The 26,823-nt window shown below is 35.5% G+C and overlaps 1 protein-coding gene across 1 annotated transcript in view; it reads right to left on the bottom strand.

The window, feature by feature from the left end:
* Positions 1–26,823, bottom strand: part of TBC1D5 (TBC1 domain family member 5) — a 587,873-nt gene that overhangs the window by 231,515 nt on the left and 329,535 nt on the right. The window contains exons 8-10 of the mRNA XM_052000341.1: positions 3,515–3,623; positions 1,888–1,977; positions 1,734–1,808 (exon numbers count right to left, since the gene is read on the bottom strand). Coding sequence (XP_051856301.1) covers positions 1,734–1,808; positions 1,888–1,977; positions 3,515–3,623 — 274 coding nt within the window. The remainder of the gene's footprint in view (positions 1–1,733; positions 1,809–1,887; positions 1,978–3,514; positions 3,624–26,823) is intronic.

Below are 26,823 nucleotides of genomic sequence, written 5' to 3'. Positions count from 1 at the left end.
ATATTAGAAAAGGTTGGATTGTATCCTGAAAACATGATCCAAATTATGATATACTGTGAAGAAAGAGTCCATTTTCATTCCAATATCCTCTTTGGCAATTCTAGGGGAAACCTTTATTCTCTACCTGTTAGTATCTTTAGAGTCAAGTAGAATTCTTGAAGCTGGGGAATAAATACTTGAAGTAAGGCATAATATTTGGGGCAGCAAGAAACTTGAGTAGAAGCCTGACATGAGTATGAAGACAGCCTCAAAGAAGAAGGATTGACATTCTTCATGAGGCATTTTTTTTGGGGGGGGACTCTTTTCCATCTAACAATCTCAATGTGATACTTTCTCATTGAAAGCTTCACTTAGTAATTTAATGGCTTCATAGTGAAAATTCTGATTATGAAAAATATTTGTCATTAAATAATTTCTAGCACTGTAGTATTTATCATAATATCTGGCACACAGAAAATGCTTAATAAATGTTTATTGATCTACTAACAAAATAATGAAGAAATAACAAAGTTTGGAATATCATATAATATGAAATACACACTGAATAAATTAGCAACTGTTTGCTAATTTTCATAAAGACTTTGGCAAAGTTCCATTAATTTTATATTCTAATTCTTGTAGTGAAAACAAGCTTCTTTAGTAACTTGGTAAGTAGCAGATTAGTCCAAAAAGAAGTCTAAAAAGCCCAGTTATTATTAATCATTGCTAAAGAAGCTTTGAAGGCTATGACTGCTAAGAAGCAAATGAAGGGAGTATATGAAACTCACAAGAGAACATTTCAAGACCAAATCTAACTTGATATTTGAGGGCATAATAACTATAGGCAAAATTCCACAAGATGGAACAAATATCTTTCTATTCAAAATCTGATCAAAATCAAAATTTGAATTCAAAATTCAAAATAAAAAAAAAAAAAAAACAAAGAAAGAAAGAGGAAAAAACTTCCTGTGGATTATTCTCTTAAACTCCTTATAGTTGTTCACTCAGGAGCACCCAATCTCCTGATTCAGAAGCAAGAATGGGGAGGAGGTGCTATAGGTCAATCAGAGCTGGGTCAATGCAACATTCGCAGTTTAAAAGAACATTGCATCGCAACAAAAGACAGAAATATCTACCAAACTCTTAGGCTATCTAAACTAAAACTACCTTCCAGAAAATTGTTTAGAGCAAGTAAGCATGCTTCATTTTTTTTTTTTTCCTGTCATAGACTTGGTAAAGCTCCATCCCAGAATAACGTTCAAAAAACTGATAACTGAAGGATATGCAAAATTTCTGTTAGAGTGAAAATAAAGATGCACTACCTCTTCTCTCCCCCACCCTGCCCCTTACAAGTTCCTAGCCACGATGTTCCTGGACGCCGGCAAGAAAAAGCTCAGGATGTAGGGACCCCTGCTGAATCCATGCCCCCAGACAAGGTCAGAGGTTGCTCAGGAAGAAGGCACAAGGGGCCAGGAGTGAAGTCCTTGACTAGACCCCTTTTGCTCCCTAGGCCTTCTCAAACACACCAGGGTTTCTTCCTCCCCTCTACCAATGAGAATGCTGTAAGTGACTGATTAGTAGGTGAGATACCTTAGGATAACTTTAGATCTATGTCATAGGTGGGACTAGGGACAAATGGGATGGAAATACAAGGTTTCAAACTGAAAACCAGTATTAATAGTTTACATTTTAAACATACTTATTAAATTGTCAAAGTTGCCTATGAAAAACAATGACTAAAAGACAATTTTTACCCCTTCATCCTGGGAGAGAGGATTATTGATCATCAAATCTTGCTGTCCCGCAGCCTTCCGAGGGTTGGTAATATGCTGAGGGAGGTAAATAAAATAGAAATCAAAACTAGAGCCTGATACTTCTTTGAGGCCCATTTGTTAAACTATTACTTACTCTTTCTTTGATGTTATTGTACCAGGCTCTCAATTCCTTAGTTTGGCTGGTCCATTGACTTTTATCTTGAGGAAGAACATTCAGAAAAAGCTGTTGTGAAGAAGAAATGAAGTTGTTACTCATAAGAAGAAAAAGAACATGAAATGATGTTAAAACAACAACAACAACAACACACCAAAGCCAATAAAATACTTACTGTAAATAAATAATTTATTTAAAATGACTACTAATCTACATTTAAAGACATTAATATAACAAATGAAAAACTTAAATAACATAAGTGAAAGTTATGAAATTTAAAAAAGAGAATCATTAAATGGGGCCATTTCCTTAGAACACATATTAAGAAAAAAATATATAATGAATCAGATTTGTCCAAGCTACAAGAAACCAGTATTGAGATTCAACCACATTATATCTTTATTGAAAAAGAAAAAAGAAGCAACAAAGTGTTAATTATGATTTTTCTTCTCTCGAAATATACATGCAACTGATAAAAAGAGAAAATCCAGGTCCAAGAACAGCTAATTATGAAAAACCATCTCTTTCCCTTTTTAAACAAAAAATATAATTTATAACCAGCAATCAATTGTGGAAAATAACAAGTATTCCAACAAAGACAAATCTGATTTAATTTATTTTAACCTAATATTAAGATAAATCTGACCCTGTAGTTATTTTTAGCAAGTGAAAGATTTTATTCAAAATTAAACAACAGGAAATAGGGATGAGCCCAAATGGGCTCAAGTATTGTGGCAGCAATTCTCTTTACTCTTCCCTCGAATAGAAGAAAAATGTATTTTAATTATTAATTATAAATTATTAAACTTAAATTGGATAATGTATTTTGTGATTCTCCCAGTCTTCATTTCCACTTAACTTGATATGCTTAATCTATACAGTAAAAAGCTTTAAAACTAGAGTTAAAAATCATTTTTGAACTCAGTCATCATATCAGTTTCCTCTGAAAGAAGAGAAAAAAAAAGAGCAGTATTTTAAAAGCAAGGACAAAAAAAAGCTTGCCAAAAAAAAAAGGTAACCAATGGTCTTTTCCCTCCAAAGGAAATTGGCATAAATTCCTTACTTTGGGTTTCTGGTAATTCAAAGTGGAAGTCTTTCCCCGTTATTATTTATAAGGGAAATCCAACATTAGACTAAAAAAAATAAAATAAAATAAAATAAAGGCCCTTGCTCTATAGTAAGTTTGAAATAATCGAATGCCTTTCTTTTTAAACAGAGGTGTGTGTCTACATACACATAAAGGTCAAAGATTTATACACAATTTAGAAACTGGTTTTCCTGCTAAATTTATACACAATTTAGGAATGAGTTTTCCTGCTTAAAAAAAAGGGGACAAGCAATGCCTGTTTTTTACTATCAAATGCAATGCTAACCCAGGTAAAAATGTTCATTTTGAACAAGTCTTTCCCACTGCCAGCTACTGAAGACTAAGGTGTCTCAATCTTATTAGCAAATGTCCTATGAAAGACAAAATGGATGGCAAAAATTGGGGGAGGAAGTCTCTTGGAAAATTCGGTGATTCTTTGCATCAGTAATCTCTCCGGTGCATCAGGTAATGTGTTGATATACTGCAACCACAAACTGTAAATAAATATTTTCTTCTTACCTTCCAGCAAACACTGCGGAACCTGCTGCTTCTCAGCTGCCCATTAATCCCCTTCAGCCGTATAGTTGCCAAGTAATTGTTGTTTACAAATAGTTCTTCCCATTCTTTACTACATGAAAGAAAATAGGGCAGGGGAATAAATTTTTAAAACCTTAACAGCTTTGAAAGGGGGTGCTGGTTCAGAGAAAACCAAGTCCTCTTTGACCAGGAGAAAGCAGCAAACTTTAAAAAGGCATGTATTTAGTTTGTGATGTTTCTGAACGCATGGCTGTCTTTTTGGACACATTTCTTTCCTGGATTTAATGAATATGTAGATCGCTATAATTATGCCAGCTACTGAAATTCATAATGTCTATGGAGGCTATTCCATTTCCTCTAAAATGTTGGTACTGCAGTTCAGTGAATAAACAAGAAAAATGAATATTAATATGAACATATTACTGTTTTAGCCATAGACAAAGATATATCCGCTCCAGAAATGTTCAACAAAAAGTATAGCCGCTGCCTGTATGGGTTTTTCACGTGACATATCAGCTTAAATGAACCTTTCTTTTCCTTAATGTCAGGATGGGCAGTTAACCAGAATAGAAGACTACTTTCTTTAACTTTTAGTGCTCTTTACTATTGAAATCTCTTCTACTTCTTTCTACATGATCAGTTTTAAAATTTTAACAGGTGCTCGCAAATTTAAAAAAACATCAAAAAATTAAAAAGCCTCACTGTATAAACTGTTAAAGGCAAGCTCGAGTACCTTGCAGTACCTATGGCTGAGTAGATAAACAACCGAAATATGCCTCCCAGGCATGCAGGCACCAGGGGCCTAACACCTGTGCCTCATTAATATACAAGTAAATCTGCTCTACTGGGAAACAATTGGAAATTAATTGTCCCAAACCATTTACTGAGTTTGAATAAAGGAATTAGACCTATATTTCCTGGGTTTTCTACTGACTAAATTTCCAGGCTCAAATCTGCCTATAGATGGCTCATGGAGTCAAACTTTATAAAATGTCTTAAAAGTTCTAAACAGGTCACATTGAAAAGATACCTTTAAAGTAGGATCCTAATGTAAAATCTTAATGATAAAGGACATGACTTTTTCTTCAGGAAAAAATGGCAAATAATGGCAAGTGTCTTTTTATCCTTTACAAGGAAGATAAAAATGTCACTGGCTTGGAGTCTATGGCTCTATTCCAACTAAACCTAGCCTCCTTTTATCACTTCATAATTATAAAAAATAAGTATACTTATAAGCTTTGAGAGGTCTTACAAAAAATCAAGTAGGATTTTCCAATCCAATTTTAAAAGTTGGTGTTAATGAGGCAGGTTCAGGAACACAAAGGGAGGAAGAACTTTTCTCCTACCCATCTCACAAATAAGGTTCTACCAGAGAAACCTTTTACCAAGAAGTTCCCGTTATCAGGCCAGGCCAGAAGTTCTTCCCTTCTCTTGGCCCAGTCTGGTGAAACCCACAGACCCTTTCTCAGAGTAATATTTCTAAATGCATAAAACAAAATATATAGATTTAAAAAGAAAATGAATTATGATGAAAAAAAAGGTGAAATTTAGTTTCCCTTCTGAGGTTTATGAATTTTCTCTGGAGGGACAGCTCAAGTGCATACACTTCTACCACAGTCTTTATAGCTGTAGGTTTGCTTTTTGCGTGGGGGGGGGGGGGGGGGGAAGGTAAAGCCTAACCCACAATAACCAATGGGGATAGCTTTCTATAGTTTTCAAAGCATTTTCACACATATTTTATTTGTACATTGCATTTTGTGGACAAAACTAAAGTAGAGGAGGTTGTGATTTATCTCAAGTTACACTCCTAAAAAATTAAGTAATAATAATATTTAATATTTACATATTACCTACTATGTGTCAGATACTGTGCTAAGTTCTTTATAGCTATCTCATTTAATCCTCACAATTATTTGAAGTAGGTACTATTATTATCCCAATTTTGCAGATAAGGAAAATGAGGCAGGAAGCAATTAAGTGACTTACTTAGGTTCATATTAGTATCTGATACCATATTTGAAGTCAGGTCTTCCTGATTTCCAGAACCAAGACTATCCATTTTATTGCCTAGCTGCATCCTACTGAACACAGAGATCATACGGTGAAAAAAATAATAGAATAGAATTAGATGAGGTACCTTTCATAACTATAGCTAAGGGTTGAATGCTTAACAAAAATTTCAAATACATAAAATTGAAAAGGTTTTGCACTAAAAAAAAAAAATTAAGATAGACCAGGATAAAAAAAGAAGCAGTCAGCTGGGGAAAATATCTTTAAATCAAATATTTAAGGCTCTGATTTCCAAGAGAAGAAATAACTTATTGAAATACATAAAACCAGAATCCATTCTTTAGTATTAAAGGATATGGATAAAGTTCTCAAAAGTACTGTTAAGTTATATGAAGGATATGAATGTTTCAAATAAGGTCAAATAAGAAAGGTGGAAATAGTCATTGTTTAAGCTGTTAAAACTAAAATGTCAGTGTCCTTTGACCCAGAAATTCTATTGTTAGACATATATCAAGGAGTTCAATGATAAAATAATGGGGAAAGGGAGAGCATAGTGCTAGCCAATGAAGTTCAATTGTCAGAATATTTGGAGGAGGTTCTGATGTTCCTTTCTACCTTGAAATTCTATCATACTAAAGATACTAAAGTAAAAGTGTAAAGTACTAGGAGATTAAGTGAAAGTGGGAGGGCTGACAACTACTACCTCTTCTCAAATCCAAAATTATTCATAGTAACCAATGTATCAGAAATTAATTCAGGCACAACTCATTTGCAAGATTTACTGTAGTGTGAGAATAAAGAAATTGTCTCAAGATCAAGCAAACATCACATTACATGATTCTTATCTGTGGAAAGACTGGTCCTTTTTCATTTCAAGTAAAAACTTCTGCTTTGGCTATAGTTAACAATATAGAGGAACAGTAACTGGCATGTGAAGCAAATTTACATAAAAATTCAAAAACTCATTATTTTATGGCCCTAAATTATTTTAGCTAAGGAAAAACCTAAAGTAGGTAATTAATATCAACATGAAAAAACTCCACAAAATGTTTTCCTTTGAAGTGGATATTAGGTAAGCCATCTACTACAACCATGTCATACACAAGAATAATGTTTGAGGTCAAGGTATTTTGATATATATATATCTGCTATAGTGCCACCATTCACTGACAGCAACCTCAACCACTCATTCAGAAGGTCCCAAATTCACTTGGATGTCCCCACACTGACCTCTAACTGCTGGGATCCTGGAGAGGGCACAGGAGAGAGCACTTACTTAATATTTCCGATGGAGACGATCTCTATCATGATTCTGATCACAACCTACCTACACCTTCTTACTCTTTTTCACATTATAAAATTCAAGACAGCCGAGGTGTTCGTAATTTTGAGAGTGTCTATTATCGGTTGGATGGACCTCTGGTAGAGTTCCGTCCCAAACAGAAGTAGGGACAGGCTTATAAGCATTCTTGGTAAGCCTTGCTGTGACATCTGACGTTAGACAGTGACTCGACTTTCCAGTTACAGGGGGGAAAATGAGGGGCTTACCGGATGTAAGGAGAATACACAATGGCAGATGTTTGACACAGATTATTGGAATAGATCAGGGTTATCGAATATTGTTAGGCAAGCATCTTTATGGAATAAACACTTCTCCGAGCATTGTTGGGCAAGAACTTTGTAGAGCAAAACACTTCCCTTAATCTAGTTGAGCAAACTAGATTCTCTGCAAGCCCCAGGCCCTTTGACCTAAGACTGAGGAAGGGGAGGGGAGGCCAATCTTTTGTCTCTTTCACCATAAATACTTAACATAGGTATCAGATTCATTCCTTATTTTTGTAGCTCACAGGATAGATGGATCCAATTCTCTGGTAACAGATAAGAGAAGTTAAGAGATGTTTCCCAAGTCACCCAAGTATAAAGTGGCTCAGTCAATATTTGCACACTCATCGGGTTAAATATCCAGCATACCTTCCTATTCAACATGAGGCCTTTCAGGCTAAAGTCTCCCATCAAGCAAGCACATGAACTGTCCATCTGTCAACCCCTCACAACCCTCAATTCAATTAATCATTATATAATATTTTAGGTACTCTGCTAGTTCTTAGGAATCAAAAACAAAATGAAAAACTGTCCCTATTTTCAAGCAATTTACATTCTAGTGGGAAGATAAAGAGAGGTAAACAAGAAGTACCAAGATGAACTGACTTTGAATTTGGGCTCATCCATTTGAAATATGTATGACCCTGAGTGAATCAATTAATGGAAGGTTTTTTTTTTTTTTTTTAAAGCTGTGTTTTTCATCTGAAAAATGAGAGGACTATATTAAACTTTTTTTTTTTTTAAACTCTGGAACTACAATCCTAAGTACATATTTGATTTGTTGGGGAGGAAGAGACAATAAACCAGGCATATCAGAGAAAGACTTCCTTTGGGAGATAGTATTTGAACTTAGGAAGGAATACATTTCAAGCCTATGAAACATCATGGAGATGGGAGATGGACTATCGAGTTTAATAAAGACCATGTAGTACCCTTCGATCCAGCAGTGTCACTACTAGGTCTGTATCCCAAAGCGATCATAAAGGGGAAAAATGACCCATGTGTGCAAAAATGTTTGTAGCAGCTCTTTTTTATAGAGTCAAGGAATTGGAAACTGAGTGAATGCCCATCAGCTGGGGAATAGCTAAATAAATTATGATATATGTATGTTAGAATATTATTGTTCTATAAGAAATGATAAAACAGGCTGATTCATAAAAGCCTGGAAAAACTTATAGGAACTAATACTGAATAAATTGAGCAGAACCAAAAGAACTTTATACACAGTAACAACAAGATTATGTGGTGATCAAGTATGACAGAGCCAAGACAATTCCAATAGACTTGGGATAGAAAATGTCATCCACATACAGAAAAAGAACTATGGAGACGGAAATAAAGATTGAAGTATACTATTTTCCAGCTTTTTTTGTTTGCTTTTCTTTTCATGGCTTTTCCTTTTTGTTCTGTTTTTTTTTCCCCAACATGACTACTATAGAAATAGGTTTAAAATGATTGTGTATATATAATCAGATTGTTTGCTATCTTGGGGAGAGGAGGTAAGGAAGGGAGAAAAAAATTGGAACTCAAAAGCTTACAAAAATGAATGTTCAAAACCATCTTTACATGTAACTGAAAAAATAAGATACTATTGAAATTTTAAAAAAAGAAAAGAAAGACCATGAAGGTCACTATGAACACAGAATTTAGAATACAGAACTGAAAGAAAATAATATAAAATAAGCCTGGAAAAAGACAGTAACCAGATTATAAAGGGCTTTAAATTACAAATGTAGGAAGTTTTATTTTATCTCAGAAACAGGGAGCTGCTGAAACTTCTCGAACAGTAGTGTGATATGATCAACTTATCCCAGAAAGATGATTTAGTAGCCATATGGATCATAGCTTAAAAAGATGACACTACAATCCAGGTGTTTGGAGACTATTATAATACTTTATGGATGGTAGTGATCACACATGTGGGAGAGAAAGGGTCAGATGACAAAAGAGACATAAAAGTAGATTTCACAAGATTGAACAACTGGTTAGATATGGCATCCAACGAGGAAGCCGCCTATGCTCTGAGTGGTGCATGATGCCATAAGCATAATTATAATTCGGAAATACAAAGTCACCAGACATTTTCATTTTGTGCAGCTCTTGTTCACATTTTGCCACAAATCTTCTGCAGATGATCTAAAAGATGGGAGGACTTTCCCTGGCTTTTTTAGAGTTATCAATGTAGAACTTAAGTTCCTCATCTTTTTTGTTTCTCAGTCTTGAAACATGGCCAGCCTCCTTCTCGCTCCCCTTTCTTAGAAAACACTCACTGATTCTATAAACTGATTTTTCCATTAACCCTTGGGAGATGGGTAGCTTTGATCCATTATGAACGTGGTATTCTATGGTTGCAGCCATGTGTAATATGACTGCTGAAAACAGTGTTATAGTGCTAATGACATAAACTAGATCTTTTGAGGGGCTCCCAGACCCTGGGAAAAGCCTGCAAACTCCCAGTTAAGTGATTTTATTCAATTGGAGATCTCTGTATGATGGTCCCTTATAGAGTAGCCCAGATAGCTCCCAGCCCCAGAACAAGATTTATCCCATATAATCAAGATTTTGTTAATTCATCTCTACCAAATTCCTAATCTGGAATTTTGCTGGCTAAGAAAGCTTCCCTCTTAGTGAACAATAAAAATCCCTTTTTGCCACACAGATTTTGGGTTTGCAAATTCTTTCACCCAGAGGGGATCTCCCACTCCAATTCTCACCCTACATCATTTGCACCTCATCACTAACATCCTCAAATATCGGAAGCTCTAAGCACAAGCTAGATGACCATTTGTTAGGTATGGTGTAGGATGGATTTTTGTCACTGTTTAGTCTGGATAACAGAGTCTCTGAGGTGCTTTCCAATTTGGATTCAGTGATTCTGAGAAATGTCCATAGATTAGATGTAAATTTATGGAGGTAAGTTTTAACTGGGGTTAGATTTGAAACAAGTTGGGAGAAAACTTTTGGAATAACAAATGAGGAATGAGTATCATATGGATATCGTGTGCTTAGGGAACCTGAATTCACGCAGGGGATTTATGCAGTTTCAAAAAACAATTTAGTATATGAAAAAGGTATAAGAAATTACTGATAGTATTATTCCTATTACTGAGTATAAGGGGGAGAAGAGAAAGAATTATTTAAAATTAATATTACTTTTAGAAATTTATGAATAGAAAAAATGATTAGTTTATTAGGCATATAAAACTTTTATGAAATGACCTATTAATTTTCAGAAAATAATATAGCACTTATACTTTCTAAAAGTGTAATACTTTTGGAAAGTGAATGTTAAAATCGAAAGTATACTAGATGAAAATCACTGGAAATATAAGAGATATATGAATTAGGCATGTCAGCATCTGACGGTTAAAGCATGGCGCTAGATATGGGGAAATCTTCAACATTAGGACTGACTGCAGGTGCCAGAAGCAACTAGATAAACACTGATGTTATCTATAATTACCTCATTTTTAGCTTAAATCACAGGTAATGAGGGAACTCAGTCTCTAAAAGGCAATTAGGAACTGTACATGGCTTTTCTGTTTTCTGTATCAGGAATTTAAAAAAAAAAAACACAACTTACTTTTATTTAAAGATTTTCTTTCCCGATAAAGAAACCTGATAGTACATTACTCGTACCAACATGAAAATAAAGACTGTACAATTTATACATAAGTCTATTGGTGAATGACTTAATGTAACTGGTTGAAAATCGGCCTCAAACAAGGAATTCACAATAGAGCAAAAGCAATAATGAACATATTGGGGTATGTTTATTAAATTATTTAAATTATTAAAATTAATTTAGGGTGATATTTTAACCAATTTTGAACTTAATTTTAAATTACTTTGTTTTAAAAATTCATGCCAACAGTCACAGAGAAACAAAGAGCTGGCATGGTGTTATCTTTCCATGATAAATCTCATTTTCTAATTTGTCATTCTCTCAATCCCCCACCAAGATAAATAAGCATCTGTATATAGTATCAAAATGGAATATCATGACTAAACAATCATATTTGTATGAAATCAAAGAGATAACATAAAAATAAGGTTCTAAAAATATTTTAAAAATAAAATTACTGCATAAATGGCTCTGTACTGTTAATAACAAAGGGGGGGGTTAAATTATAAACTGGGAAAAATTAAGGGAAAAACCTATCAATCTTAATTTATTTTTAGTTCTTTAAATAAACATTTTATGTGCAGTATGGAGTACATGTTGTTTCTCAGAATTAACTGAGACTTTGACACAGTAAAAACAAAAAAACAAGTATAATTGAATTTTCAAAGACTTCTCCCAATTATTCCACCTATTTTTCTATAACTGTAAAATCCCCTAAATAGAGACCCCATTCATTTGAATAAACTAGTCTAGATGAAAGTTTACATTGTATCCTAAGATAAAAAAGCAGTTTGCTAAGCAAATTAATAGTGTAAACAAGATTTCAAGGAGGAATGTTTACAGTATTTAAGAAAACAAACTGTTTTCAAGCACCTTCAAGTGCTTTAGAAGTACCCATTTATATACCAACAAGTAATATGCCAATTAAAAGTCACTTTTATCTTTTCATTATGGCAGGTCTTCCAAGGACCCCTACTAAGCACAACTGTGTTGTCATAGTTACTAGATACATCTGAAAATAATCAAACAACATTTCTCAAATTATTAATTCACTTATTCAACAAATGTTTATAAAATGGCTGACAAAATATACAACACAGGACAAATCATATGGAGGATACAAAGTAGAACCCTGTGGTTTTTTTTATTTTTAAAAACTGGAAAGTGAGTGAACAAAATAAGTGGCAGTACAATTGATATTAAAAGCTATCAAACTGTAAGAATAGTACGGAAAATAAGTATTACTAGTTCTTCATGGAGCTTCTATTTTAAAACAAAACAAATTCTCATATATAAAACATAAAATTAAGAAAGCAATGTGGCCCCCATACTTATTAAAGGGATAAAGGCCAGTAGAAGAAAGTTAAACAGTAGATACAGACCTGAATCAAATTTAGTTCAATGGTGTTTGATGGTGCATTTGGAAAAGTCATTTACAAGACAAGTAAACTACCAGATCCAGAAATGGGGCACTTGATCCTGGAGTTACCATATATAATGGGGTGGCTTTCGAGGAATATAATTGAGAAATTATAATATATCATGAAACATTTTTTGTTATAGAAGTCTGAATGGGTATGATAGAAAATCAAAGGAGTATTTATTATATACACTTGGGCCTTTACATTTAGAAATCATAATTTTAAATTCAGATTTGAATATATCTCCTATACCATACAATCATTTTATGTCTCAACTCTCATTATTGATAAACAGCTGTTTATTCCATGCTTACATTTTTACTTCTTTTCCTATAATTCTCTTCTAAACCATCTTCAATCTGACTATAGACCTCATTAGTAAACTATTTTCTTTCAAGTTACTGATGATATCCCTTTCATTTTTAAAAATAGATTTTCACTGGGATCTTTAAAACCCCCTACCATTTGGAATTGTGAACACATCCAGCCATTCTGGAGAACAATTTGGAACTATGCTCAAAAAGTTATCAAACTGTGCATACCCTTTGATCCAGCAGTGTTTCTACTGGGCTTATACCCCAAAGAGATACTAAAGAAGGGAAAGGGACCTGTATGTGCCAAAATATTTGTGGCAGCCCTGTTTGTAGTGGCTAGAAACTGGAAAATGAAAGGATGTCCATCAATTGGAGAATGATTGAGTAAATTGTGGTATATGAATGTTATGGAATATTATTGTTCTGTAAGGAATGACCAGCAGGATGAATACAGAGAGGACTGGCGAGACTTACATGAACTGATGCTGAGTGAAATGAGCAGAACCAGGAGATCATTATATATCTCAACAACGATACTGTTTGAGGATGTATTCTGATGGAAGTGGATCTCTTCGATAAAGAGAGCCTTAATTGATCAAAGATGGACAGAAGCAGCTACACCCAGAGAAAGAACACTGGAAATGAATATAAACTGCTTGCATTTTTGTTTTTCTTCCCGGGTTATTTATACCTTCTGAATTCAATTCTCCCTGTGCAACAAGAAAACTGTTCGGTTCTGCAAACATATATTGTATCTAGGATATACTGCAACCCATTCAACATGTAAAGGACTCTTGCCATCTGAGGGAAGGGGTGGAGGGAGGGAGGGGAAAAATCGGAACAGAAGCGAGTGCAAGGGATAATGTTGTAAAAAATTACCCTGGCATGAGTTCTATCAATAAAAAGTTATTTTTAAAAACCCCACCATTATTTACAATCTCCCTAAATATCTCCAATGACCCTTGGAAGGGCATTTTTATAGGGTTAGACTTCCAGAAGCCAAGTCAATATGGCCAGAGGCCAAGGAAGCTGTACTAAGAGAAACACAGATTGACCCTTGGTCTCCTGGATCAACCAAGGTCTAGAAATGGGGAGGGTTTCTGCTGTCTTTTACAGGTTTAAAAAAAAATGAAAAAACCCACCAAAAACTAATCCAACCTAAGGGGAAGGGAAAAAGAATAAGAAGAGGGACTAGGAAGACAGTGTGCTTGTCATAAGCTCTTATTTTTATTTGTTGTTGTTCAGTCATTTTCAGTTGTGCCCAACACTTTGTGACCCCTTTTGGGGTTTTCTTGGCAAAGATCCTGGAGTGGTTTATCACTTCCTTCCCTACATCACTTATGATGAGCAAACTGAGGCAAACTGAGAGTCGTGAGGGTCGAGAGGCTCGCACAAGGTCACACAGTTGGGAAGTGTCTGAGGCTGGCTTTGAACTCAGGTCCCTCTGACTTCAGGCCTGGTGCTACACCCACTGGGCCACTCAGCAGCTCCAAGCAGGCTGTACACCAAGAGAAAGATCAGAGCTGAATATAAAGATCCCACAATAATCCCTACAGGACTGGGGGATAAAGGCTGCACCTGTGACTTCACTGCTACAGGGAACTTCTGCAGAAGGAGGCTCTCCAACAAAGCAGATGAGCACCCTTTTGGCAAGCACCTGCCCAGGCCAAAGGACCTTCCTGGACTCTCCAAGGCAGTGGGCCGTGGCGTGTTGGGAACCCTGTGAGGTAATCCTCTGGCTCAGGCTGCTTCTCTGCCCAATAGACAATCCTGTCTGATTTGCCCAGAGATGATGAGCTGATCAGCGAGGAGGGGGAATAAAAAGAGAAAAGGGTCCCAGACAGAGCCAAGGAGGACATGTGAACCATGGGACCCACACCCAGGAAGATCCTACAAAGAAGTTGCAGGAGAAGGTCCTAACCAAGAAGAGAACTAAGTGGGAGCAGTCGTGAGAAGCGGGAAGGGGGAACACCTGACCAATACCGTCAAATGCTACAGAAGCCCCATGGAGAGCAGGCAAACACAACTTGCCCTCATCTCTCTGCCGGTGGACTTCCTGGTGCTGCTGTCTCAAGGCCACCCTTTAATGCCCACCTTCATTCACCCCACTGGGAGAGTCAGGATGCTTCCTTCTCAAGACCAAAAAAGTCCAGGCCCGCATTATCTCCTGTCTCACCTAATGCCCCAACCTTCTAAAGGGTGACCCTGACGGACCTCTCCCCACTCTGCCAATCCCTCCATGCAGGTGCCCAAACCCCGCTATACTACCCCCTCCCCAACTCCACAAGCTCTAGTGGTTCTCTCTGATGACCAGGAACAAGTCTTCTCTAGGTCTTAAAGCCCTTAACAAGCTGGCCTTCTCCTGCCAGGCCAGTCTTGTTCCACTAGTTCTTGCCCCTTCCCCTCTGGGGTGCAGATAAGCTGGACAGGTCCGCTGTGCTAATACTTCACTTCCCCAGAGTCAGGCAGTACCCCCTCCTCCTACACTTGTTTGCATAAGTTTGCTGGGTCCATACCTCTGATTACTCATTCCTGCTTTCAATGGAGTCCTCAAACTTTTTTAAATAGGGAGCCAGTTCACTGTCCCTCAAACTGTTGGAGGGCAGGACTATAGTAAAGACAAAACCTTTATTTTGTGGGCCTTTAAATAAAGAAACTTCATAGCCCTGAGTGAGGGGGATCCTCAGCAGCTGCATCTGGCCTGCAGGCTGTAGTTTGAGGACCCCTGTATTAGACTATCCCAGGGCCTTGTCTTCCTGGTGACAGGGCAGTATCCAGTTAGGGGCACATCAGCTCTTTGCCTAAAGAGCCTGAGATCAGTGTAAATCAATCAGCAAATCCGAAACACCCCTTGTTCCTAGAACTGAGAGTAAGTAATGCTCAGTGATGAGCGCAGTATCTAGCATACAGCAAGTACTTCATAAACATTTGATGATTAAGTGAATTTTCATACTTCTAAATCCTACTTAAGCCCTCTGGGGCAACATATAAAATCAAGCTCAATCCATTCTCATATGGTAGCCTTTCAAATACTTTAAGGCACTGATCATATTTCCTTTTAATTATGCTTTTTTTATTTCCCAAGGAAAACATCACTAGTTGCACAAAAATGGGGATTTCAATGTGGGGAAGGGGGAAGATTCACAAATAGCCCAACACTCATTTATGTGTATATATAGGCTATTTAAAAAAAAAATAATGTGTTATATATGATGCTACATGTACATCATATATATAATTAAACATGTAAATTATTAAAATTATGCTAGGACCAGATTACCCCAAAAATTCAGAATTGCTGTCCACACAATCTTTGTAAGGCAAGGGTTCTAGAACCTTGACCTTCTTGGATGACTTTTTTGGACACACTCCCATTATTATTCTACATGTGATTGGATGGATGCACAGTACCTCCCTGCCCTGGGAACAATGAAACTTAAGAGTATATACTGTTAGAGGAGTCTTGTCAATTTAGTTTATTTCCAGATGTTCATATTCACCACTATCTGGCCACTTCTCCATCCAATAGTTGTATTTTTATTATTTGCAGTCTGAGCTTAGAACTTTCATTTCATTTTTATGAAATTTATCTAGGTAGCTTCAGGCTATCCCTTTAGCTTGTCAAACCTAACTCCTAATTCTATAATCTATAATTCTATAATTAGGTATTCTTCCCAGTTTTATTTCATCTGTCAATATGATAGGCATGTCATCTACATATTAATATACACCACTGATAAAAATGACTGAACCGGGACAAACTGTATAAGGGTATAGACCTCTGCAGCAAATCAATAGGAACCTGTCCTTCAGAAATTGACAATGACAAATTAATCAACAATTGTCACATGTATCATATTTTATACATATGTAATTTACTTCACATCTTAGTGAAATAATACCACTATAATGAAAAATTCTATTTGTGACATAAAAAATTAGTGTTGCAAAGAATACAGAGAAATATAGGTATACCACAGTGTGAATTCCTTTTATGCATAGACTTGACTATATGGTCTCCAAAGCCTCTTTTAAACTATAATTTCTGTGATTCTGATTATAAAATGATTGTTTCATATGCATTATCTCATTTAAACCTTTTACCAACCCTATGAGGTAGACAGTATAAATACTGTTTCCCTTTTATAGATGGAAAAACTGAGGAACAGAGCTATCAGATAATTTCCCCAAGAATACATGATTAATCAAAGTGGCAGAGCTAGGACTCAAATCCCAGTGGTCTTTATGCTAAATTATAGCAACTTTAAATTATTTTCTGGTTCACTATCTAAGGCAATTGCTACATTGATAGTTGATTGATCATTTTCTCGTTTACTAGATGGTAGTGATATTTCAATATTACTACCTAAGAATGTCATGAAAATTCACAAATTCTCAAAACTACTATTAAAGTTTTTTTTTAAACTACTGAAATATATTTCTACTTGATATGAGAAATCAATTGTGTATTATAGGATTAGAATTCTATCACTGAGGACTTTTTAGCCATAACTTAGAAATTTTGGTTTCATCTCAGAAATATTGTTTTATTCTTCCACATAATTATTAATTGTTTCTATATAGTTTTTTAATTCACACATTATTTAGGATTTCATTGCTAAGTTTCCATTTAGATCAGGACCTTTATTTGAACTCCCTGAATTGATCACTATTTTTAGTATCTTAGATAAAAAATTATTATTTTGGCCTTTTACAATTATTTGCACTTATTTCTGTATTTTGACACATCAATTTTTGTAAAACTTTACTTAGCATTGAGAAATATGCTTTTTTTTTTTTTAAAACAGTTCCATTTAGAAGATGTCAGCCCTTATAACTCTAATTTCTTCAGGAAATTTTGTTCAATTATTTATTTTATTGCCTATCTTTCTGTTAAACTTATGCTGTAAACTCTAAGACAAATTTGGTAAGCAACTAGGAGACAGACACTCAAATATAAAGGAAAGGAAATATATTTCCTCATTCTGTTCTCACAAAAAATTGCAAAAGAGGTAGAATAATGTATTTTGAAGAGCAAACATACTCAAGATACAATCCAGAATGATAAGCTTTGCAAAACTGAGTCAAATCAATGAAAAAAGATGAGGATTCAATCAAAAAAAAAAATTTTAAGCATTCCAACAAAGCAAACCAGACCTAAGCAGATTATTTGGAAAAGAACAAGAGGGGTGTAAAGAACGGAGTGAAAATTCTTCGGCTCCTTAAGAGCTAAATAACTTTAAGGAGTTTTGAGGAAAAACAGAAGGGTCAATCATCTAACAGGTGACAGGGTGACAGAAATAGATCTGTTGCTGATGCTTCTCTTAAGAGACACTCTACCCACCTAATACCATATATCAAGATCATATATCAAGATAAGGTCCAAATGGGTTCATGATCTAGACATAAAGAATGATATTATAAACAAATTAGAAGAATATAGGATCGTTTACCCCTCAGATCTGTGGAGGAGGAAGGAATTTGTGACCAAAGAAGAATTGGAGATCATTATTGATCACAAAATAGAAAATTTCAATTATATCAAATTGAAAAGTTTTTGTACAAACAAAACTAATGCAGAAAAGATTAGAAGGGAAGCAATAAACTGGGAAAACATTTTTACAGTCAAAGGTTCTGAAAAAGACCTCATTTCCAAAATGATAGACCTCAGTTCTCTAACTCTAATTTATAAGAAATCAAGCCATTCTTCAATTGACAAATGGTTAAAGGATATGAACAGAACATTTTCAGATGAAGAAGCTCTAAATCACTACAGATCAGAGAAATGGAAATTAAGACAACTCTGAGATACCACTACATACCTCTCAGATTGGCTAAGATGACAGGAAAAGATAATGACGAATTTTGGATTTTGGAAGGAATGTGTGAAAACTGGTACATTGATACATTGTTGGTGGAACTGTGAATGGATCCAGCCATTCTGGGGAACAATTTGGAATTATGCAAAAAGTTATCAAACTGTGCATAGCCTTTGATCCAGCCTGTTTCTACTGAGCCTGTATCCCAAAGAGATCTTAAAGGAGTGAAACATGTGCAGAGATGTTTGTAGCAATCCTTTTTGTAGTGGCAAGAAACTGGAAACAGTGGATGCTCATCGATTGAATGAATAAGTTATGGCATATGAATGTTATGGAATATTATTATTCTGTAAGAAATGATGAGCAGGAGGATTTCAGAGAGATCTGGAGAGACTTAGATGATCTGGTGTTAAGTGAAGTGAGAAGAACCAGGAGATCATTATACATGGCAAGAACAAGATTATGGAGTGATCAATTATGATGGATGTGGCTCTCTTCAACAATGAGAGAATTCAAACCAGTTCCACTTATTCAATGATGAAGAAAACCATCTATACCCAGAGAGAGGACTATGGGAACTGAGTGTGGTTCACAACATAACATTCTCACTTTTTGTTGTTGTTTGCATGCATTTTATTTTGCTTCTCCCTTTTTTTTGTGTGTGTGGCATTATAATTGTATAAATACATATACATATATTGGATTTAACATATATTTTTACCATGTTTAACATATGTTGCACTATTTGACATCTAGGGAAGGGCGGGAGGGGAAGGGAAGGAAAAGTGGAATACAGGGTCTTGCAAAGGCTAATGTTGAAGAATTGTCCATGCATATGTTTTGAAAAATAAAAAGCTTTCATTAAAAAAAGAGAGAGACATTCCACTTACTTCCCCAGACTGTGCTATGAAAAATAAGTTCGTTTTCAGTATATACCAGCATAAGATTCAAAGCCAGTGGACAGTAAGTGGGCAGAAGTCATAATACAGGAATGAGGACAGGAAATAAGAATACAAGCCACAATGTCTGCAAGCTTCTCCAAAGATATAACAAAGGGAAAACATGAACTGTTCAATTGTTTGCCTCACAGCCTTATAGAGATAAGTGAGTTCTACTATAGTGAATCCGATATATTAATGTCCCTTCAACTTATATATCATTTAACAGTTATTCATATTCTGAAAATTTATTCATGAATTCATTTATTGAAAAATGAGTGATTTCTCAAATCTTGCCAATGACCATGAGTCTGTTACTCAAAACATCTTTGGAACTAAAAATAAAGTCTAATATTTAGACTGTGTCTGTGAAATTCAAACTGGGATAAGTTTCTAGGGCAAAAGGCAGAACTAGCAGCAAAGGGTCTAAATTGCAAGAGCAATTACTCTCTCTATAGACAAACTTACTAACAACTGGAACTAACCCTGAGTGGAATGAGCAGTCTCCAGAGATAGTGAGTTACCCTAACTTAAGATCTTTAATAAAAGACCAGCTTTATCAGGCAAAATATCTGGAATTGGGAGTGTCTTGTTAGTGGAAGAGTTAGGCAGACTGTATCAATGGTTTATAAAATGGGTATGTGGTGGGAGGGGAGAAGAAGAGGAGAATATTGAAAGGCTGGAGGTGGGAAAGATTCTGAAGGACTTTGAATGAAAACAAAAGGATGTTCTATTTGATCCTATCAGGGGTCCTCAAAGAACAGCCTGTGGGCCAGATGCGGCAGCTGATTATCCCCCTCACCCAGGGCTATGAAGTTTCTTTATTTAAAGGCCTACAAAACAAAGTTTTTGTTTTTACTATAGTCCGGCCCTCCAACAGTCTGAGGGACAGTGAACTGGCCCCCTATTTACAAAGTTTGAGGACCCCTGCTGGAAATGATAGAGCTTCACTGGAGTTTATTCAGTAAAAAGGCCACATGAGTAGACCTGTTCTTTAGGAAGATCCCTTTGAAAGCTGAGTGGAAGGACTGACATAGAGAAAGACGAGGCAGGAAGATCAACCAGCCGGCTTCTGCAAAGGTCCAGATGTGACATCATAGCCCAGTGAGGCCCATAGGATGATGCTACGAAGGTGAAATTAGCTTTGGGAGTGAGTTGGGCAAGGAGGGGACAGCACCTAAGGTCAAAAGCCAGGGGGACTAGAAGGGCAATGCTCTCAACAATATATCAAGTTTGGGAAGGGGATGATTTTGAAGGAAAAGACACTGAGTTCTTTTTGAACACATTAAGCTGAAGAAGTCTACTGGACATCCAGTTTGAGACGTGTGACAGCATGTTGGAAATGTAATTGTGGAGGTAGGGAGAGAGAAAAGATTTGGATAAATAAGACTCACTGATCAAAGTGAAAGATGAAGATCCAGACAAGGTCACTAGATTTAGCAATTAAGAGACCACTGAAGTTTGGAGAGAATATAGTTTCCACGGAATGATGAAGTTGGAAGCCAGATTGTAGAGTTAAAAGGGGAGCAAGAAGCAGAAGTTGGGGCAACTCTTGTAGATGGCCTTCATAATAGGAAGAAGAGATCTATGGGCTAACTAGAGCGGACAGAAGGATCAAGGGAGGATTTTTTTTTTTTTTTTTGAGGTTGTAGAAGACATGGGAATATGTGCATTCATATATATATATATATATATGTGTGTATATATATACATATATATGTGTATATATATACATGTATGTATATATATATGCAAACATTTTTATTAGTCATTGTCCTAAGTAAATCACTGAAGCTTAAAACATTTTTCCTTCTTCTAACTTATAATAAAAGTTCCTTAAAGTTTTATTATTTAGAGAAGAAGGAAAAAGAATGATTTACTAATTTTGAGTGTAGTAAGGAAGGTCATTTTCCTTCTCTTTCTAGGGGTGTTGTTAAATAGATATAACGAGAACAAAGAAATGTTAAAGAATACATATTTTACTCATCAAATATGATTCTTTTAATTTTTATCATCTTTGTATAGCATTACTTTACATATTTAAGTTTTAAAAGGAATACATTAAAATGCAAACCAAGAGGCTTAAATATTACCCTAAAGTAAAACTATCACTAAAGAAGATAACTAAAGCTATTTTAAGGATCAATAAAATGTCTATAATTTTATTCTCTTATTTTATATGATCTGTATTTTCTTAAATAAAAGATATAATCATGATCTTTCTCATTATTAAGCAAATGTTTAGTTACTTTTATCTATTTCCCCAGAATTTCTAAACTTAAAAATTACTATAAATCAGAGGAAACTGATAAAAATTATAGTTGGTGACCCATTGGGGCAACAGCATGGTATTTCAATTGGGAATAGATGATAAAAAGAAGATTGCATATAAGGGAAGGTTTTCAAATATGGATAGCTGATCATTCTAATGTTTCAAACTTAAGCTTATCTTTACATAGCAAACATTTACACAGCCTTTGGAATAAAGCAGTTTGCTGACTACATAAACAGATATGAATATTCATTCAGTCAAATATTTCTGCAAATATTTATCGAATGCCTACTATGTGCAAGGCAGTGCTAAATATCCAGGAGATAGAACACAGAGTAAGAAATATTTTGTCTAAACATGAAAATAGGTTTTCCAAATGTTTCATTTTTTTTTAAAAACAGAAGATACATATTAAGGGGAAAACTGTGCCTTTAAGCTATTTTTATTTAGCCATTTTAATTTGATTTATTGTTATTTATAATACTTTATTTGTCCACTTTTACTTGGGACTATTACTGCAATCAGATCTGCTGAGTGGCTTGGATGAAGGGGAGCAAACAGACTAAACAGAAAGAAGCTGGGACTTAAAGCCTAGGCGATGGGTTTGAGACTGCTTTTAGTACAATTCAATTAACCATCTACTATCTCTGTATTCTGTTGCTTGTTTCTTAATCTCTAAAATGAGGCAACTATCTCATATGAACCATTAAGATTCCTTGCAGCTTCGTAAGAAAAAGTACACTTCCTTCTCTAGGAGGTAGTGATTGTGGCATTTCTAATAAATCTGTAAAACCTTAAGTAAATCACCATATTAATCCACAAAAAAGGAATGTTACAGAAAAAGATGGATCATCTCCCCCAAAACAAAGAGAATAACCAAGATGATTTTTGGAAAATTAAATTAACCATGTGGTTACATCTTTTTTCTACACAGTTCCGTCCAATAGTCTCCAGTTTTATTTTCCTACTCCTCGTTTTTGCCTCAATAATCCATTCTCAACTGCAAAAATGCCAAAGGTCAAATAGCTACTGCTAAGTCATTCTCTCTAGCTCAAAATTATCCAATGGCTCCTTCCAAGGGAAAAAAAAAAGTAAAATCTTCATTCTGGCACTTAAAACTTTTCACAATCCGGCTCATACATTTTAAAATTTATTTTCCTCTTCACTCTAGTCTAGACAGTAGCCTGTCAGGTATCAACAATTTACCATATTTGACTTCTTGCTTTCATTTTCTTTTTTTTTGCTTTTTTTCATTTCCTAGGAGCATAGAGTAGGTGATAGCTCTTACATGAGGTCTAAAAGAAAAGGGGATGGATTTGGAGTCTGAGGACCTGAGTTTAAAGTCCAGTTCTGACATTTGGTTCTATATAATCTTATAATTAGTTCATCTCTCTGGGTCTCAATTTCTTCATCTCTAAAACAAGGGGCCTGAACTCCAGTAACCTCTAACCATACCTAAAATTATGTTCCTCTTTAATTACTCTGTATTGACTTGTGCATATTACCTGTTGCATCTCTTAGTACCAGGTAGGTAGGAACTGTCAATTTGTGTCTTGGGCACAAAAAGAACTTACTAAATGCAGTTTGACTTGAATTCCCTATCCCCTCCCATAAATAGCTATAGGCGTTAACTGCTTTCATGGAAGTTCTAGGCATTTAGGATACTATTGAAGGCAAGCTGAGGTGTTTAGTATTTTATAAAAGTAGATTTAATTACAATGGTTGTGATATTTTTTTAAGTGCAGAAACAAATGAGAAAGACAAGAAGATGATTGAATACCATGATTTTAATGCTAGCAAACAACAAATCCAATAACCAAATTAGTTAATTATTTACCTACCAATTCAGTGGCCAATTTCAGTTTTTTTCAAATAATAACAATCTTTGAGATAATTTTTTCCATGTTTTCCTCATTCTGAAAATGATTTTCTCAAGAACATCATGTTCCTAGAATATTTCACTATTTGGACTAAAGTGCTATTTATATAAACATCTGAAGAACATCAGAACCTAAAGAGAGCTAAAGGGTTAATTCAATTAGCCACTAAGCTAAGAAGAGAGGACACTACCTTGAATACAATGGAATCCATCAAACTTCTTTAGATTTAGATTATTTTATAATAACACATGCAATTCCTTGAATATTCAATGTTTAGATACTAAATCTTAATTTGATGAAACATGTTTCTAACAGGAGAGGTATTTTTAATGAAAAAAAATTTTTCACAACCACTTAGATGGTTTTTCTCTCATACTTTTCCCTTTTTGCTCAATTTCAACACTGGCAGTAGGAGCTCCCTATAACTGAATTCTAAATCATTATTTTCTTCAGTTTAACACAGTTCACAGCACATAGGAGGCACTTAATAAATGTTTAATCGTTGACTGATAAAGTAGATCTATGTGGAAATGCATTGAAGCCGCTTAAGTACATTAGGATTATGGCGAATCTCCAAGGTACATCATGGTAAATGTGAACATTGGTTTCGGGTTCTAGCTAGTGTGTAAATTATACTCTCAAGCTCCTGAGGATCTCAATGATTCAAAAGTACTCTCCAATGATAAAGATGGCAGCTCTTCCAGGCCTGCCTACCATGGAATTTTAATCCACATCTGCCCACACGTTCACCACAGGGGTCATCCAGACACTGAAGGCTTTTTTGACTTTTTTCCACTATCAAAAGGATGGCCGTGAAAAACTCTGGCCCTTCCCGCCACTCTGACCAGCTATCGAAGTCCTGCTGGATGACATCCTTTACTCCTGCTTCTCTCTGGAGTTCCTCACTGATTGTATGTAGCACTAGCCCTTGCCTTATCATTATTCATCTTTAATTTTTGGAGAGAAAGCGTCAGTGGTAAAATACGGATCTTGGCTGTTATGGGAAATTTGGGGTCAGTAAGAGCTACTGAGCCAGGCCACATTTACAAAGTGCTTGCTCTGTGCCAGGCCCTGTGCCAAGTATCAGACCTGCAGGCTCTGAGCTGAGCCCTGAGGAAAGCTGGGAGGTGAAGAGGCAAAGGAGGCTGTGGGAGGAACAGAGATGGGGACACTGTAAGAACAGTGGGAAGGTAATAGAGGGCTTCCATGTGAGAGGGAGGATTCTGCATCTGATCCCTGGTGTTCAATGAATGGGTGTGACCTGATCATGAGAAAAGGCAATGAGGATGCAGGGATCAAAGTGCAGGGGACAGCCAACCTAGCTTGTTCTTTCCTTTCCGGTTCTTGGGAGAGTGAGGGCTCAGTTCCTATTTTCTGGCCCAAACAGACAAGTGCCCAGGGGGTCCTGCAGGAGCAGGCTGAAAGCTGCAGGAGATGTGTGCTCCATCCCTGTGCTGGGGGTGGGGTGAGGGGGGGCGGCAGCCCTTCCATAGGGACTCTGCAATAACTCTAGGCTCGATGCACTAAAGGCAAGCTTGGGAGCAACCAGAAGCATTGCAGAACATGAACTCGTCCCTAGGTTTTTAGATGATCCTGCAGCTTCTCCATCAGTAGGGCATTCACCTTCCTGTTCTAGGCTTTCTTGGGAGGGCGACTAGACAGTGACTCTTCCAAGAAACCCTAACTGATCTTTATATATAGATAGATAGGAGACACCTTGTTGTAAAAGAGCTGATAAGGGTTCTTTTTGTTCTGCCAAACTGCATGCTATATTGAGCAAAATATAGATATTCTAATGGTAAAGAAACATATATTTCCACGGATATAATTCAACAATGTTCACAATATTAAATGTCATGATGTTCAAATATCAACTTCCAGCTCCCATTTTAATATTCACTATGCCCTTTTCAACTGAAACTTAACCAAAGTTCTCCAGTTAGGAAGGAAAACTTGAGAAAAAGTATGATTAAGGCATCTATTTAACAAAACATGTATTATACTACATATTTTATAAAAAATCTTGAGAACGTAATCATTTTTAAAACAGAAAATCCAAGATTTAAATCTGCTGAATATTATCAATCAATCATGCAATGTGCTACTGTGAAGTTCTGATTTGAAAAAAGCAATTTGCATTCATCCAAATTAAAAGTCCTGTGAAAAAATTTTCAAATAACACAAGCTGGTCAATAAACATTTATTAAGGGACTACCATGTGCCAGGCACTGTGTTAAGTACTGGGGATACTAAGAAAAGCAGACTACAGTACTGTCCCTGTTATGGAGGAGATCACAAGACCTTATTCTACTGACATTTTTAGATAAAATATGTCAGCTTTTGTTCAGGTCACCATACCAAATTGCTTAAAACTTTTAAAGTATTTGTTATGTTACTGATATGCTGTTTATGATGCATCAGAAGGAAAATCAAGGCAAATCTAAAGCTTGTTTTTAAAGCTTATGAAGTTAATTATTCATGCATTATGCACAATACAAGGATTCTGGTGATAGGACAATGTTTCCTTGACCACAAGTAGATGAATTATATTTCAAACTTGATATATCCTTAATTTAAAATGGCTAGTCTGCTAAGCATATAGTTGCTAGATATTCTGAGCAGATTTTTAAAGATGTAAAATGTTTTAGTTGGAGATATTGATAACCAAATGACTATTTAATGAAACAAATGCTTTTTGTGATGTGAGCACATTATAGTATTATGCAAAGTTTTCATATGGAATGCAAGCACATTAATTAATTTGTGTGTAGTTAGACACCAGCAAATGAAAATAAGGTATGCTGTATGACTGCCACTGAAAAGTGTACCCTTTGTTGTGATAAACTTATGTATTGCTAATAAGCCAACTTATAAATATTTAAGGCAGATCTACTTTACATTTTTACTACAGAAAAAAGTAATCAGAGAATAGCAGCACCCAAGCAAAACCTTTAAAATTAAAATGGACCAAAGAGAAGTTAATGAATCCATGAGTCAATAAGAAATATTAAAGGCAAAAGACTGAAAAAATAGAAGAAAATATAAAGTGGCTCTTATCAGAAGGAAAAAAGATCAAAGAGAAAAAGTATTACAATTGGTGGACAATCTGAAGGCCATGCCTGAAAAAGGACATGGAAACTGTATTTCAAAAAATCATGAATACAATAATTCAAAGGTTCCCCATCACCTTCAGAATCAAAGATAAAGATAAGTACTTTCTTTCTCTCTATGAGCTCCTTTGACATGCCAGTCATAAGAATGTCCATGTACTCCTCATGTACAGCCTTCCAGTACCCTCTTAGGGCCTCTGTATGGGCTGATTTCCATCCCTGAAATGGAACCTTTAACTCTGCATCCTAGATTTCAGTTAAAGAGTTTAACAAATCTTTAAAACTCAACTCAAAGCCCAG

This window comes from Antechinus flavipes, chromosome 5 (genome assembly GCF_016432865.1).
Source record: "Antechinus flavipes isolate AdamAnt ecotype Samford, QLD, Australia chromosome 5, AdamAnt_v2, whole genome shotgun sequence".
NCBI classification, from domain to species: domain Eukaryota; kingdom Metazoa; phylum Chordata; class Mammalia; order Dasyuromorphia; family Dasyuridae; genus Antechinus; species Antechinus flavipes.
The sequence above is the reverse complement of the archived record's forward strand: the minus strand, read 5'-3'. Positions and strand labels throughout refer to the sequence as shown.